Source organism: Schistocerca cancellata, chromosome 2 (assembly GCF_023864275.1).
Source record: "Schistocerca cancellata isolate TAMUIC-IGC-003103 chromosome 2, iqSchCanc2.1, whole genome shotgun sequence".
Lineage (NCBI taxonomy): Eukaryota > Metazoa > Arthropoda > Insecta > Orthoptera > Acrididae > Schistocerca > Schistocerca cancellata.
This window is the reverse complement of record NC_064627.1, coordinates 383102046-383117133: the sequence shown is the minus strand read 5'-3', so window position 1 is coordinate 383117133 and position 15088 is coordinate 383102046. Positions and strand designations below refer to the sequence as shown.

General features: G+C 37.4%; 1 protein-coding gene across 1 annotated transcript in view; it reads left to right on the top strand.

The window, feature by feature from the left end:
* The window catches only part of LOC126161789 (chromodomain-helicase-DNA-binding protein 7), a 315231-nt gene that overhangs the window by 181739 nt on the left and 118404 nt on the right, over positions 1–15088 (top strand). Inside the window, exon 27 of the mRNA XM_049917862.1 lies at positions 11699–11914. Within this exon, the coding sequence (XP_049773819.1) occupies positions 11699–11914 (216 nt within the window). The remainder of the gene's footprint in view (positions 1–11698; positions 11915–15088) is intronic.

The window sequence follows — 15088 nt, the reverse complement described above, 5'->3', positions numbered from 1 at the left end:
GAGCCGCATGTGTAATGACTGCAATGCACTATCACTGTTAGTTTTCTTTAAAAAACTGTTTCTTGTTTTTAGTGATGATATTGTAGGAGCAGAGAGAAGTTGTTTCCTTACTGTATAATACTTTCATAGGATTGCTCTTTAATTAATTGTCAGGGGTTTGTGCTGTGATTTCCTGTAAGAGCAGTTATGGTTAGTTAAATACCTGGGTGTATATTACAGAAGTGTAATTCACTATTTACATCCAAGTTGGTCGGTTCTTTTTCCAGCTAATTTTAATAACTTAAAAAGTTGCAGACAGTAAAGAAAGAGAGAGGTTTATTATGAAAATTAAAACCCCTTTAGGGTGTAATGACAGTAGCAGTTACAAAAACAGAAATACTTGGTCTGTGATGGTGGGAAAAATAGGTTATTTCTTTTTCTGTCAAAACTTTCATTTCTATAAAAGCTATTTTCTCTTCCTTGCTTCCTCTCTCCTTGAAAAAAGCATTTCTTGATAGTTGATGCATTCATCTGCTTTAGTCAATTTGTTTCATCCTTACCACAGACACACATGCTGTAACAACACATCAGCCTATTCAGAAATAGAAGTTATCTAATATTTTTCTATAAATATGATGGAATTTTTTGTATGTTACATTTTGTGGGACAACATTGAAGGATAGACTGATCATACAGGGTGTATACGACTCGGGACAACTGGGAGAACCGGGAAAAACCCGGGAATTTTTTCATCCGGCAGAAAACTGGGAAAAACCCGGGAATTTTTTCATCCGGCAGAAAACTGGGAAAAACTTTTTTAGAATTCTGGGAACTTTTCATTGTTTTTGTTGTCAGTTAAATTTTTGTAAATTTGACTGGTAAGAACCGACCCTAACAAAGGATATTACTATATCTCGCTACTGCAAAATAATACTTCAACAATAAAACATAAACGAGAGAAAAAACAAAAATAACTTAAATTGCAAACGATATGCGCCATATACAAAGACACACACAGCACTCGTGCAATCGTCTGCCAACTGCAAAATGTGTCAAAGGCTTTAGGAAGACTATGCAGTGCTTCATTACAACAAATTGTCTCCGATGAGTGTGAAGTCACAAATGTTTACATTACATTCATGTGTCAAAGGCTTTAGGAGTTAGATGCGGAGTTGTCGCATTTGGTTAGTAGATTATCCCGCTTCTGGCTACAGCAATGTGGCTGTTGGATGTGTAAGCTGTCGCAGCAAGCAGCTAGATGCTACTGTGAAAAGGGGGCGCCAAATTCATGTTCTTGAGGAAAAAAAACTTCTTTCGCAAACCGCCTAGCATCCAGCGCACGTCTGTCTATCGATTATTCATATGATTTTGAAACCCTTCCCGGTTGGTTTTTGACATCTTTGAACACATGTGAAGTTGATTTCTGAACAAATCATAAGTTGATTTTTGAATGCATGCATAGTGTACATGATATCTCTGGTCAGGAGAATCCTCGTCACATCTAGAAATAAACTTTCTGCAGACAAACGGGGACGGGGCTATACGAGCTGAGCGGAGTAAAGCCGAACAGATGAATGATTATGTGGTTGGTAGGGTTTGTGAATGATCAGCGTTGTTATAATTACTAGCGAAATCCATAGATTCAGATTACCAGAATGGAAATAAATGACTGACAGGAATAACATGTGAGAAATATTGCGTATTATCTTCTCGGGGTATCCAAGGAAATGAAATTTTGACAGAAAAATTTTGCCCAGATCGCTACACTAGTAAGGACCAGTAGTACAGCCCCGGCTAGCAGCTGCTTAAGTTCTATTTTGGAAGTAATGAGGAACATGTGTTGTATGAACACGTAATAACACCTAACCGGAAAATAATCGCGGGATAACTAAACCTGTGATTCTGGCAGGAATAGATACAGAATTGGTGATGACAAGATTGTTTGTCAGAATGGGGAAGGAGAAGAAACGGGGACATGACACAAATTATGGAAGAATAAGACGCTTCCAAATTTATATAAAAATTTTGTAGTACTTCTTTTCGATCTCGTGCTTGAGAAACTGGTAAGTGTGAATGAAATGTGAAACTATTTCCCGACATAAAGCTTTTTGCTTGTAGTAGGCCTAATAGGCATTTGATATTGGTACTTCGTGAATTATATTCTGTCGTGTCATAAAAGTGGCCATTTGTGCCAAAACAGTCTCGTTTATTTGGTGTGTGTTACAAAATTGCTGCCATATTAGAAAGGCCTATTTTGTTTTATCTAGCAGACAGTGACAAAATAGACGTAATCCAATCGAGAAACCAAGCCAGTCTTGGGTATTATTTGTGTCAACAGCTTTTTCAGTGTTAGATAATGACATTTCGATTTTTCATGTAGCAAAACATTTGACGAACTTTGATGAGGTAATAGATTCTTTCACAGAAAGGAAAGCACGCCATGTAAAGCTGTAGCAAGATTAGAGAGAAAAAAAATGCTTGTGAGTCGCGTTTGGTTGTGTACTTTCTTGCTTGTCCCTTGTCTTTATTGGTTTTACGTAACCTATATTTAATTTTATATCACGCAAAACAGCAGGTTATTAGCTAATAAGCAATAAAGAGTTGAAAATTTCGGAAGAGTTCTTGTTCTCCCAATTACAAATAATCCCATCCGCTATTGATTGTGGTTTTTTTTTTTGGGGGGGGGGGGGGGAGGGGGGGGGCTGTCAAATTGGCTGACTGGGAGCAGGAGAGGCACCACAGGTCATTTCAATTTCCGCTGTCCTGAATATAGTTTGATGGCATCCATTACAGAATATACATGTTTCAATTCCACAGAGCGGAATACAGTGATGCGTGATAGAAGAATGCTTTATGAAGACGCGTGGCACTGCACTTTGGCATACTTAAGGCTATATGGAACGCCCTATGCTCCAAGATAATTTATGTATCTAACGTTGTACCATTTTACTGAGCGTTGATAAATACTAGTTACACCAGCAACTTCCATACCACCACTTGACCCATAGTAATTTGCCACGCACTCCTCTTCATGTTTATTTTTCATTTTCTCCTTGCATCTGGAATGCTTGGAAAGTATTGCCACATCAACTACCTTACCAGTGTCCACACTTGTAGCTGTTACTACACCATTCAGAGATGTGTGGCCTCTCTTCTGCCAGCTTCCATCAAAAGCTATGGACAAGTCTCTGCTATTATTATTTTCAACAACTGCTTCCTCAACAGCATCTTTCATGTTTTCCTGTGTCACATCTTCTACAGCAGAGCCTATTGCAATTATGTGTTTGTTAAATTTTGAAGGTGGAGGAAGGAGGTTCATCACACCACACAACATGGCACCTGCAGCCCTGCCCTTTCCTATACACCGTAATCCATAAACCAGTCGAATGTTTATATCGTATAGTTTACCTGTATCTGCAGTAACATGTGAGGAATTGAAGAAAGTAACACTGTGTTTGCAATAACTGCACGTCAACTCTTAATTCACAAGCTAGTCCTACATGTAAGTTTGTTTTCAATGAAACACCACAAGTTTGTTTTCAATGAAACACCACAAGTTTGTTTTCAATTAAACACCACATTTTCCACATTGTTTGCAGCATACATTGTTCTCCAAAACGTCTGATAATAAAGAGACGTTAATTACCTCATATTTTGTAGTCCCAGCATTTAGTTTCTTGTATTCTTCCTCAATTCCAGCTAGTTTTCTTCTTGAAGCACTTTCGGGTGTAGTGGCAGCAGCATCACTCAATGTATCACTACCAGTGTTGAGGTTAGCCGCTACTGGGACATCAGATACTGATGAAGATGAATCAGACGAATTTTTAGTACACTTTACTTTCTTGCGCCAATGTACACGCTTTCTAAATACCTTCAGACTAGGTCTTGGCTTGTTGAAGGAAAGAAAACTCAATGACTTCTCCACATAAGACTTTCACAACAATGACATGGATGTACTCACAAAGGAAGCAATACAAATGGTGCAGAATCTATTGTCAACTGTCTAGCAGTGTAGCCAACAGAAAAGCTAACTCTCTTGTGCTCAATATCATCTCTGGCAAGGCTGTCTATATCAGGTATATTTCGCGTCTCATATACAAGGTGCGGAACATCGTGTGTCGAAATTATTTTAAAAAATTATTTAAAATAGTTCTATTCACGTCATCCAAATATTTTATACATGGTATTAAACGGGAGAGTCTAAATTTTTCGAAAATGCATTTACTCAAAAATCGATTTTTTCATCGAAAAACTCATTCTGTATACCCTTAAGACCAAATAATATGTCTTGCATTTCCATGGACACACATGTTTTATGTTTCAGATTTTTCAGAAAGATGTGCGCACAAGATTAACACATTTTTGAAAATTCTATTTTTTTTTTTTAAGTATTGACCCTGTTCGCAAATATCATAGATGTGGGGCTGTTGCGCAGAGCAGTCTGAGTGGCTGAGTGGTAATGGGGAGGTGGATAGTCTCAATGTGACCCATGTTTACATTTAGTGATTTTGCTGCTTTCCCCTTCATTTACTCTCTCGTCAAATGAAAACAAAACAGATATCTGTGGCTGGGAGCTATCAAGTGAATTAAAATACATTCACATAATTACTGAAGGCTAAAATATGTCATTAGTTTCAGATTTTATTTTATTTCCACCTTTTTGACAGTCGAGCATTAATCGCTTTGCAGAACAATGAAGTTATTTTTGTCTGTTTGCTAAAGAAATTTGACTTTTATTAACCTTTTCCACAGAGGCATTAATGTATTTGAAATGAAATGTTTAATTCCACAGTACAGGCTAGTTTCAACTGTTCACTGCATTTCAAGTGCACGTTTTCATTTTCCAGGACATATGGCATTATGTCATAATAAAGAACCAAACATGATATAATACAGTACTGGTGCTCCAAGAAAATTTACATCCCGAAAACCACACCGAAAAGCTTAATATCAGGTTGAGGTGTACTTCATTGGGAATGTGGACGTACAAATGTGCACTTTAAATGTGCACATTTTAATATGGTTCACGAAATTCCGATGCTCTTGGAGTATCATCTGATGTCTTGTTTCTTTTGACATAATGTATGATCTTTCAATGTTTTACACGTACGTACATACGGGATTCCTACGTCACGATAGCTGGGCAAGCGCGGTGTCGCCTGTTATCTGTGCTCACTGGCAACTGCTAAAATGAACCTATTTCTAACAGGTCGCGGGAAAATATTTTGTGAATAGTGGTTTGAAAAGTGTTACTTTCAAAGAAAATACCCTTTCACGTAAGTTGAACCATGTGCAAGAATGTACCATGAATTTATTAAATCACAGAGCGTTTGACTTGAAAATCAGCTCTTTCATGATGAGCCATTTAGAAGAATTTCGAACCCTGAAGATCAGACATTTATGTCATTATTAAAAATTTTACTGGCACATTTGTGTGATATATCTTGAAGTTTAACATGCGCAAAAAAGTGCAACATTATATGTGAAAGCTTAGCTTCTCTTTCAACTTATTAAACTTAGAGACCAATATTATATGTGAAAGCTTTGCTTTTCCTATAGTAACACTGTGTATATTAATTTAAACTATTAACTTTCCCTGTTTGTGTGTTCGTGCTACTTAAGTGACGTTGCTGTTGACTGACCACATCACGTGTCCTATGCTCTGAGTATCCGCTGTCATCGGCTGGCGAGATCACGTGATGTGAGCTATGCTTGCCTTACAAAAGCACATCGCAATCTCGATTTCAGTGATTCGGAAAGTAACATGCGGTGTTTGGTGGAATTCCAGTGTGTACTTTCGTAATACGAAAATACGCAGCATACATGTTGCTGCACGTCAAAGATATTTCCAAAACGTGTCTTTTTCTCTAAGTTTAGTTTTGTACAGTGCTGGGAAATTCTACGCCCATGTATAAAACCATAACCATTCAAAGGATTGATAAGGGAAAATATACTGTCACTTAACACGGAAAAATCTTGTTTTCACCTGGGGGAAAGTATGTTCTTAACCAGAAATCTTTTTTTCCTAGTCCGTGTATACCCCGTCATAATATTTGCGTTGATGGACTACTGCTTTTGACTGCTATAATCCAATTTTAATCTTGGGGAGACAATTGTAGAAATGGAAGAAAATTTTCATCATACTGTAGAGATCAGTGATATGGACAGGCTACCATTGATAGATTCAAATTAAAGATAAATGAGACCAAAATTAAAGTATCATAACTGATGACACAATGCCATATCAAGTACATTGTTTAAAAGTAGGATTATTAAGGTGTTCTATTGCAAGTGGTCCAGTTTTTTAAAACATGCACACCTTACTTGTTAGATGCACTTCAAATTGGGTATGTATCTGCCTACACATTTTATAAATAATTGCTCATTTAGTTAGATTTTGACAGTCAATTCTTCTTTAGGAGCCTTTTAAATCAGCTGTCAAAATTTTTTGAGGAAGCAGAAGTTTTTGTCAACTTTGAAATTCTGCTTTTTATTCTGTAGTTTCGATTATATAAGTTATTTACATTTTATATAGTATTCACCACACCAGCGGCATTCAAATTTGGCAAGAAATGTAATTCTAATGAAACAAAAATCGGTGAGGTGAAATTATACCGTAAAGTGACTGCCATAGAAATTGTTGATTACTAATTTCTGTGTGCAAGATGCAAAATTTAGCGTTCAGAAGTTTGATTCTTTAGACAATCCAAGGCAAATTTCGTGCCAGAAAATTTCCTTTGGTATGTAACATCTCTAAGAAAGACACCTCTAACACATTGGGGACTATGTGCAAGTGTAGATCGGGCCACAACTTTGTGTTAAAAAGACAGCACCTGAGTATAGGTCGGGTTGCAATTTTCATGACACAGGAGCTACCATCACGCAAAATATGGACACATTTTGCATGAAAATGGTGTAAAGATGTCGCTCTGCCTGATCCTTGACTGGTGCTGTCTTCTGTTATGTGACATTAACTAATAACAGCAAGACAATTTTGTCCAGATAGGCTCCAAATTATCGAAGTTTTATTCATGTGAAATTTCATAAATGATTGGTGGGGGGGCAATTGGCTGTTGCTTTCATCACATTGCTCTTTCATAATTGTATAATGTATTTTGATGAAAATTCAGATCCTGTTTGACATCTACACACTGCTGTGAAGTGCATAGCAGAAGTACTTCCCTTCGTACCATTTATTAGGGTTTCTTCCCATTCCATTCAAGACACAGTCAGGTCACAGTGCCTGGAGGCTGTGTGTGTGTTACTACATTTGGGAAGAAGGACTTCGTCCGAAAGCTTAAAATATGTTAGCAGTCTTTCTTTTCATCGTGCCTGTCTGCAAGTTGGTGCCTTCTTTATGTGAAGAGTAGCAGTCTTATCATTTTCATGCTGTTGTTATTCCACCGTATACTTAACATTGTTCGAATATTAAGAAACCAACTTCTGCAGCCAAAGTATTATCTGAAGAACTACCCATTTTTGAAAGCTTAAGGAAACTAAGAAGAAATAAACTCCCAAAATATTTGTCAAATATTTATTTTTGCTTCAGTCATTTCCAACCAGTCTTTATTTGATGAATTTCAACAGCTTGATCCCATCATCAGGTCCTTTCATAGTAACATGTTTATTAATTTTTAATTATGTATTCCTTTGCAGTGTTATGAGGCCTGTCTCCCATCTGTGCTATTGAAATTGTGTACAGTAACTTTCTCCTGTCCAGTAAGATTTACTTATCCCGTAAGACTTACTTATCCCAGTGTGTATCTTAAGCAGGATGTATGTTTAAACAGGGTGTATATACCCTGAGACTACCAGGGAAAACCCGGGATTTTTTTCATCCAGAAGAAAATTGGTAAAAATCTGGGAACTTTTTAGAGTTCAGGAATTTTTCGTTGTTTTAGTTTTGAGTTAAATTTCTGTAATTTTGACTTGTAAGAACTCTAACAAAGAATTTTACTTTAGCCTGCAGCTGCAGAATAATACTGCAGCAATAAAATATAAATGAGAGGAAAACACCAATAAAATGTACATAATATATAACAAAAACTGCATTCGATGAGCAATGGATGACAGCCAATTAAATTAGGTTTTTTTGAGCAATTGCCAGTGGGCCATAGCTGCAAGCAGCCATATGATACCATGAAAAATTTTTCTGGTTTGCCCAAGCTGCTAGATTTGTACATGCGTGGAGCAGTCAGGCGTAATGGGGATCGGCCTCCACCTGACCCACATTTTACATTTAATGGTTTTGCTTCTCTCTCTTCGTTTACAGCTCCCAGGTCAAATGAAAACGAAGCAGATTTCTGTGGTTGGGCGCTATTGAATGAATTAAAATATATTCACATGACTATGGAAGGCTAAAATATGTTATTAGTTTAAGTTTTCTGATTTTGTTATTTCCACATTATTGGCTATAAAATGTTAATCGTTTTGCAGAACAGTGAAATTTTGTTTGCTAGAAAAGTTCGGCTTTTACTAATCTTTCCTGCAAGAGGCAGTAAATTTATTCGAAACAAAATGTTTGGTTCCACAATGTTAGCTAATTTCAAGAGCACATTTTCATCTTCTGGTGTGTATGGCATTATCTCGTAATAAAGAACCAAATGGCAGATCATGCAGTAAAGTTACTCCAATAAAATTGGCTTCCCGAAAATGCCACTGAGAAGTTTCAGCAGAATTTTGCATATCTACCTTCCATGAAACTGTAAAGTTTTTCAGTCACAAAACACGTTTCAACACTTGTTTGGTACCTCCTCTAGGCTTGGCATTGTTCTTAAGTTTACAGAACTCAATTACTCAGTAAATTATAGACTGGGAGCAGACTGTGTTGTATCATGTAACTCCCCACAGTGCTTTATATTTACTCCTGGCGTAGAACATAAACTGTGAATTATAAAGTTTATTGGCTTCACAAGTAACCTTGTTAATTTTTATAGAGTTTGAAAAAGTCATGAGAGGCTCATTGTTCTTAGTTCTGGTGCATACAACAACCTTTTTTATTATTTTTGCAAGAAATTTGCATTCCTTTTTACTGGCATTTTGCAGTCCTCAGAGGATGTAAATTTGATTGAAAATGCTACATAACAGTATTGCAAAGTATGGAAAAAAACTTATGTTTAAGTCATTACATAGCAAAATATTAGTGTGCTTGAGTTGTAGAGTCTAGCTTTGAAATGAATATTGTGCCAAGGACCGCTTTGTAATTTTGCATTCCTTATCTGAATAGGATATGTTAAAACAATTGTTATTAAGTACAGTAACTCTGTGTGTCCCCTCTAAACAACATGCCACACTGCTGCACATAGTCACGTGATGCCCCACTACGCATGAAATTCCAAACAGAAATGAGACAAAAGGTGTATTAGGAGAACAAACACCAAACATCGGCATCCTACGTCATCATACGCACAGTAATGGCTATCTTCTGGTGCACTCTGGCAACTACTGAAACGAACATATTTCTAACAGATTGCAGGAAAATATTGCAAATGGTGATTTAAAAACTTTACTTTCAAAGTAAATTTCGTTTCCCCCAAGATGAATTATGTTACGTGTGAGAATATGCGATGAATTTCTTAAGCCTTTGACTCTCATTCAAAACTTACCAATTTGAGGACCATCCACTTAAAAAAAAAATTGTGTCCAGTCAGACATTCATGACCGGACATTTATATTGTCATTTAAAATTTTACTGACACATTTGTGTTTGATGCTTTCCTTGTAGCTATACTATATGTATATTAATTTAAACCGTGAACTTCTCCTATTTGTGTATTTCGACTTGTTGACAGTGATGTTGCTATTGGCTGACTACACCAAATGTCGTATGCTCTTAATATCTGCTGTCATTTGCTGATGTGATAAGGTTGACTTGAGCTGTGATTGGCTGCCAAGAGCACATCACAGTCTTGATTTCAGCGCTTCGGATACTAACACACTGTATTTGGAATTCATATTTATGCTTTTGTAATGTGAAAATATGCAGCATGCATGTTGCTGTGCATCGAAGATATTTCCAGAACACGTATTTTTTTTTCTTTTTATGGGTTTCAGTCCCTAAAGTGCAGATAGGTTCTACACCAGCGTATAAAACTTCTACCATTCAAAAGATAGATAACTTTTACAGTTAAGAGGATAAGTATACTGTCTCTTAACACAGAGAAAGTGTATTTTTAACCGGGAAAGCTGGGAAAAATCAGGGAATTTTTTTCTTTTTTTCCCCTGTCCACTTACCTCGTTTTAAGTCATGTCGGTGATGATTTTACTTAAATTTTTACCAACTATACTGTTGTCGGGCAGAAAGAGCACAAGAATAAAAAAAAAAAAAAACACGGTCACTTTGCTCTTTCAGTCAGTTGTTTGCATACGAAAGACTGTTAACTAATGAGATAAAATTTGCTCTGATCCTATGGATACATACAATCTTTATTATATAAGCTTATTTATCTCTTGGCACATGTTGTACAGCATGATTATTAGGATTTCTTGGTTATTTACTATTTTTAAGACAAAAGAAAACGTGGCTAAGCGTAATAGAAGTGGTGGTAGTCATTATAATTTAGGAAGAAATATTATACAACTTAACCTAAGCAAGGAAGGTATCAACACTAGTGAAAAAGTTTTTCTTCTGGCAAAAGATAAATACAAATGTAGAACAGTAGCTTAGAACGGAAGTTGGTTCTCGGGCTACCCATTTCAAAAAGAATAATTTGCAGAACGGAAAATGGTCAATGGTAGAATTAATCATTTGGAATTTGGTGTTATCCAAGGATTTTAATAATGAAGAAGAAAGCTGAAGTACAAAGTGAAGGGGGATTGGAAAGTAAAGATGATTAAAGAAAGTTACTGAGTACCACTATTTGAAAGTCCAGGCTAGCAGCACTTGCGCTGTAAGATCCAGAAATAGGTCTTACCTTGGCCAGATTAAGGAAGTGAAAAAATGAAGATGAATAAAAAGATTAGAATGTGCAGTGAAGATTGAGGAGGACATTGGCTGTAGTGTTATGAGGTGCAAAAAAATTAGATCTGAATATACGGAAGTGGACAGCACTGAACTAGGTGAGAGACTGATGACTATACAACATAGTATTTATTTTGAGAGCAACCAGTTATTTTTGAAGATCACAAAGTGCAGTAATTGACATGAGTAAGACACACATGTGATAATCTCACAAACACACACACACACACACACACACACACACACACACACACACACACACACACACAAACATTTGTTAACTATCAAGAAATTTTAGTTTGAAGTAATGACATCTTGAAAGAAATAGAAGATTTATTTATCTGAAGGCTTAGTAAGATGTCACAATTGGAGAACAATGGTATTATGTGCTTTTCTTCCCATTCACATGTAGCTACGAGAAGCAGAGATAGATAAGTTACTTACATGTGATCCTTTTACACTCCTTCTTTTCATCCTCTGGAACTATGACTATAATAACTTCTCTACAGTTTATAAGACAGTTCAATTTCTATGGTGTTTGCATAAACGAAATTAAGAAAGAAAGGTGCATTGCAGCATTACAGAAAGAGCTGTGTTGGTATAATTTTTCTTCCAAATGACATACTGCACTTGCCTGTTTCACTCGTAATATAAATTCTGGTCTGTCTGAATTAACCCTTATGCAGCAGTGTGTGGCATGGCTTAGGTAGAGCACCTATTGATAGGCACCCTGTGTTCCCCGGGACTTGATGTTCACAGTGCCTTGCCGATATACCCACCCTATTGTGATCAGCCCCCTGTCCCTTGGTGGGACTCAGATGCAGATAGGTCCCTTCTGGTGGGTACCTACAAACACGGTTATGAATGCTACCCTGCTATGAGAAACGACCCGGCACTTGGTTTCCTCGCACGCTGTGGCCCTGATGTTGGCTCTGCTATGCTGATGCTTGGCAATGCTGATAATAACACAAGAGTGTAAGTATAGTGAAATTGCATGGCCCATCTGACCTATTTTAGGTTAAAGCTTCTGTGTGAGTGCTGTAATCGATAATTGCTTCACCCATAGTCACCAAAATTCGACTTTTAGTATTAATAGAAAGTGCATCTTTTATGTTAGTCTTTTTTCATATTTTTAGCTTTCAATGAGTTGTATATAATTGATTCTTTCTTGGAACTTCAATGTCGTGGTGAATATGTATCAAGCTACTTTTGTGTTTACTGGGACAATAGTATAAGGCTATGTAATTACTGATTGCAAAAACACACAAAATTTAATGTAAGAAGTATATTTTGTGGATAATTTTGTGCTCTTACAACAATTAGTTACTTCTGTTAAATTTTCCATCATTCACTTTACTGTTAATGTTGTAGTTGTTAGCATTACATATTAATGTAAAGACAAACTGCCAAAGGTCGAGTATTGTGTTCTGTATTACTAGTTTCACTCTACAGAACATCTTGGGATTTCCATTGCCCTAATGGCAACACATGAAAGGTTTAAAGGTCTGCTCTGAATTATTATTATTGACACAGCATTGTCCCAATGGCATTTGGGACTATTGTGTTCATAATGATGCTAAGTGGAGCTTTGAACCATTAATGTGGTGCTATTAGGGCAGTGAACATCTGATGATGCAATCATTTGTAGAGTGAAACTATGAATAAAGAATATAATACGCAGCATCAGAAGGTGTAACTCTATATGAATTCTTAACGGTCACTATGTCCCCTGCATCCCCTGCAAGTGATGCCTGATTTGCTACTGTTGCATATGGGTGCGAGAGCGTGTGTGCGCACGTGTGTAAACTGTCTGGTGTGTGTGCGCGCACACACACACACACACACACACACACACACACACACACACAGAGAGAGAGAGAGAGAGAGAGAGAGAGAGAGAGAGAGAGAGAGAGAGAGAGGGGGGGGGGGGGGGCATTCTGAAAGATCTAAGGCACTCAACTTGCCTTAAGGAGTATGGCAGCTCAGATCCCTAACTGGCCATCCACATTAAGGTTTTCTGTGGCTTCTCTAAATTGTTGTGACAAGAACATGGCCGATTTCCACATCCTTCTCCACTCTGTGCTTTTGCTTGTCATCCATCACTTGATGATCTCATCGTAGACAAGACATTAAATCCTAATCTTCCTTCCTTCCATTAGTATTAATTGTATATCAGTAAGCAAATGTTATAGAAGTTTCATTTGATTAGTGGGCAATAAAAAAATTTCTCGTTTTACGTATTATTTAATTAGAACATGGAGTGCTGTATTACTTACATATAATTCATTCATTTAATAGTTGGGACTGTGTTTGTTTTCCTAATAAATGACAGTGATTTAATCAACATCTGTAGAGAAAAAGCACATTAAAAAGTGATTTATAGAGAAAAGCAGTACAGCATTTTTTTTTAAATAGTGATGGAACTAGTTTCTCCTTAGTCTATAGCTTTACTTAATTGCACTGTTCTTGTAACCAGAAGAACTTCAGCCTTTGTCTCCATTTGTAAACTGAAGGGGGCGGGTTGGGGGGCGGCGGCAAGAGGGAGTAAACATACAATTCTTTTTGTGTGTGTGTGTGTGTGTGTGTGTGTGTGTTTTCCAGTAAGATGAAATATCATTCTTGTGTATCCAGAACATGACATTGGAATATAAAGCTTATATTGTGTCATATGACATTATGCAAGTGTCTGGAGAAAATGTAATTTTCTTAGTAATAGTAGTAGTAGTAACAATAATAATGAAACTTCCTGGCAGATTAAAACTGTGTGCCCGACCGAGATGCGAACTCGGGACCTTTGCCTTTTGCAGGCAAGTGCTCTACCATCTGAGCTACCGAAGCACTACTCACGCCCGGTACTCACAGCTTTACTTCTGCCAGTAAGCTGTGAATACCGGGCGTGAGTCGTGCTTCGGTAGCTCAGATGGTAGAGCACTTGCCCGCGAAAGGCAAAGGTCCCAAGTTTGAGTCTCGGTTGGGCACACAGTTTTAATCTGGCAGGAAGTTTCATATCAGCGCACACACTCCGCTGCAGAGTGAAAATCTCATTCTGGCAACAATAATAATAATATATAGGAGCACTCACTACACTAAATATACACACTAGGCAGAGATAAGAACCAACCAACACACAAAAGAAACCCACAAAACAAGCATGGCAACACAGGCTACAGATCAGAATAGAAAAACTGAGAAAAGACATCGGACAGCTACCACAATTTATAAGAAATGAAATGTCAGACCAAAAAAAAACGAAAAAGCTTATGTAAAATCTCACAACAAGAAGCGATAGAGCAATTAGATGAAAAGAAGCAGAAATTACAAGCATTGGCCAAACGACTTAGAAGATACAAAAAAAAGTGAAAATAGAAGGAAACAAAACCAAACATTCAACACAAACCAAAAGAAATTTTACCAGACATTAGATAACACACACATTAAAATAGACAATCCACCAAGCATAACAGACATGGAACACTTCTGGAGCAACATATGGTCAAACCCGGTACAACATAACAAGGCGTGCGCGGTGGATACAAGCAGAAACAGACATATACAAGATGGTACTGCGGATGCCTGAAGTGATAATTTTGCAACATGAAGTCACCCAAGCAATTAATTTTACTCACAATTGGAAAGCCCCTGGAAAAAAAAAATAGCAAATTTCTGGCTAAAGAAGTTCACCTCAACACATTCACATCTAACTAAATTATTTAACAGTTACATTGCAGACCCATACACATTCCCTGATACACTTACACATGGAATAACTTATCTGAAACCTAAAGATCAAGCAGACACAGCAAACACAGCTAAATATCACCCCATAACGTGCCTACCAACAATATACAATATGACATCTTGGGTTGTCGGGTGTTGTGCCGGATATCTGCGTCGTACTTGCACGATATTTCGGTCACGTAGCTCGTGACCTTCTCCAGGTGCGACCTGTCATTAGATCGCCGGGAAAGCCTGAAGAGTTACATCAGAAGTCTCTACGGGGAGGAGATGTATCAGAATATCAAGAAGCTGGACATGCTACGGCAGCCCCCCATGGGGTCCACAACTCTTTTGTGGATACGTGCGTAGCGAGCACAGGACCCCGAGCTAATGTGGCCTTCCTTCCTCTCCGGGCTGCATACCTTCCCTTTC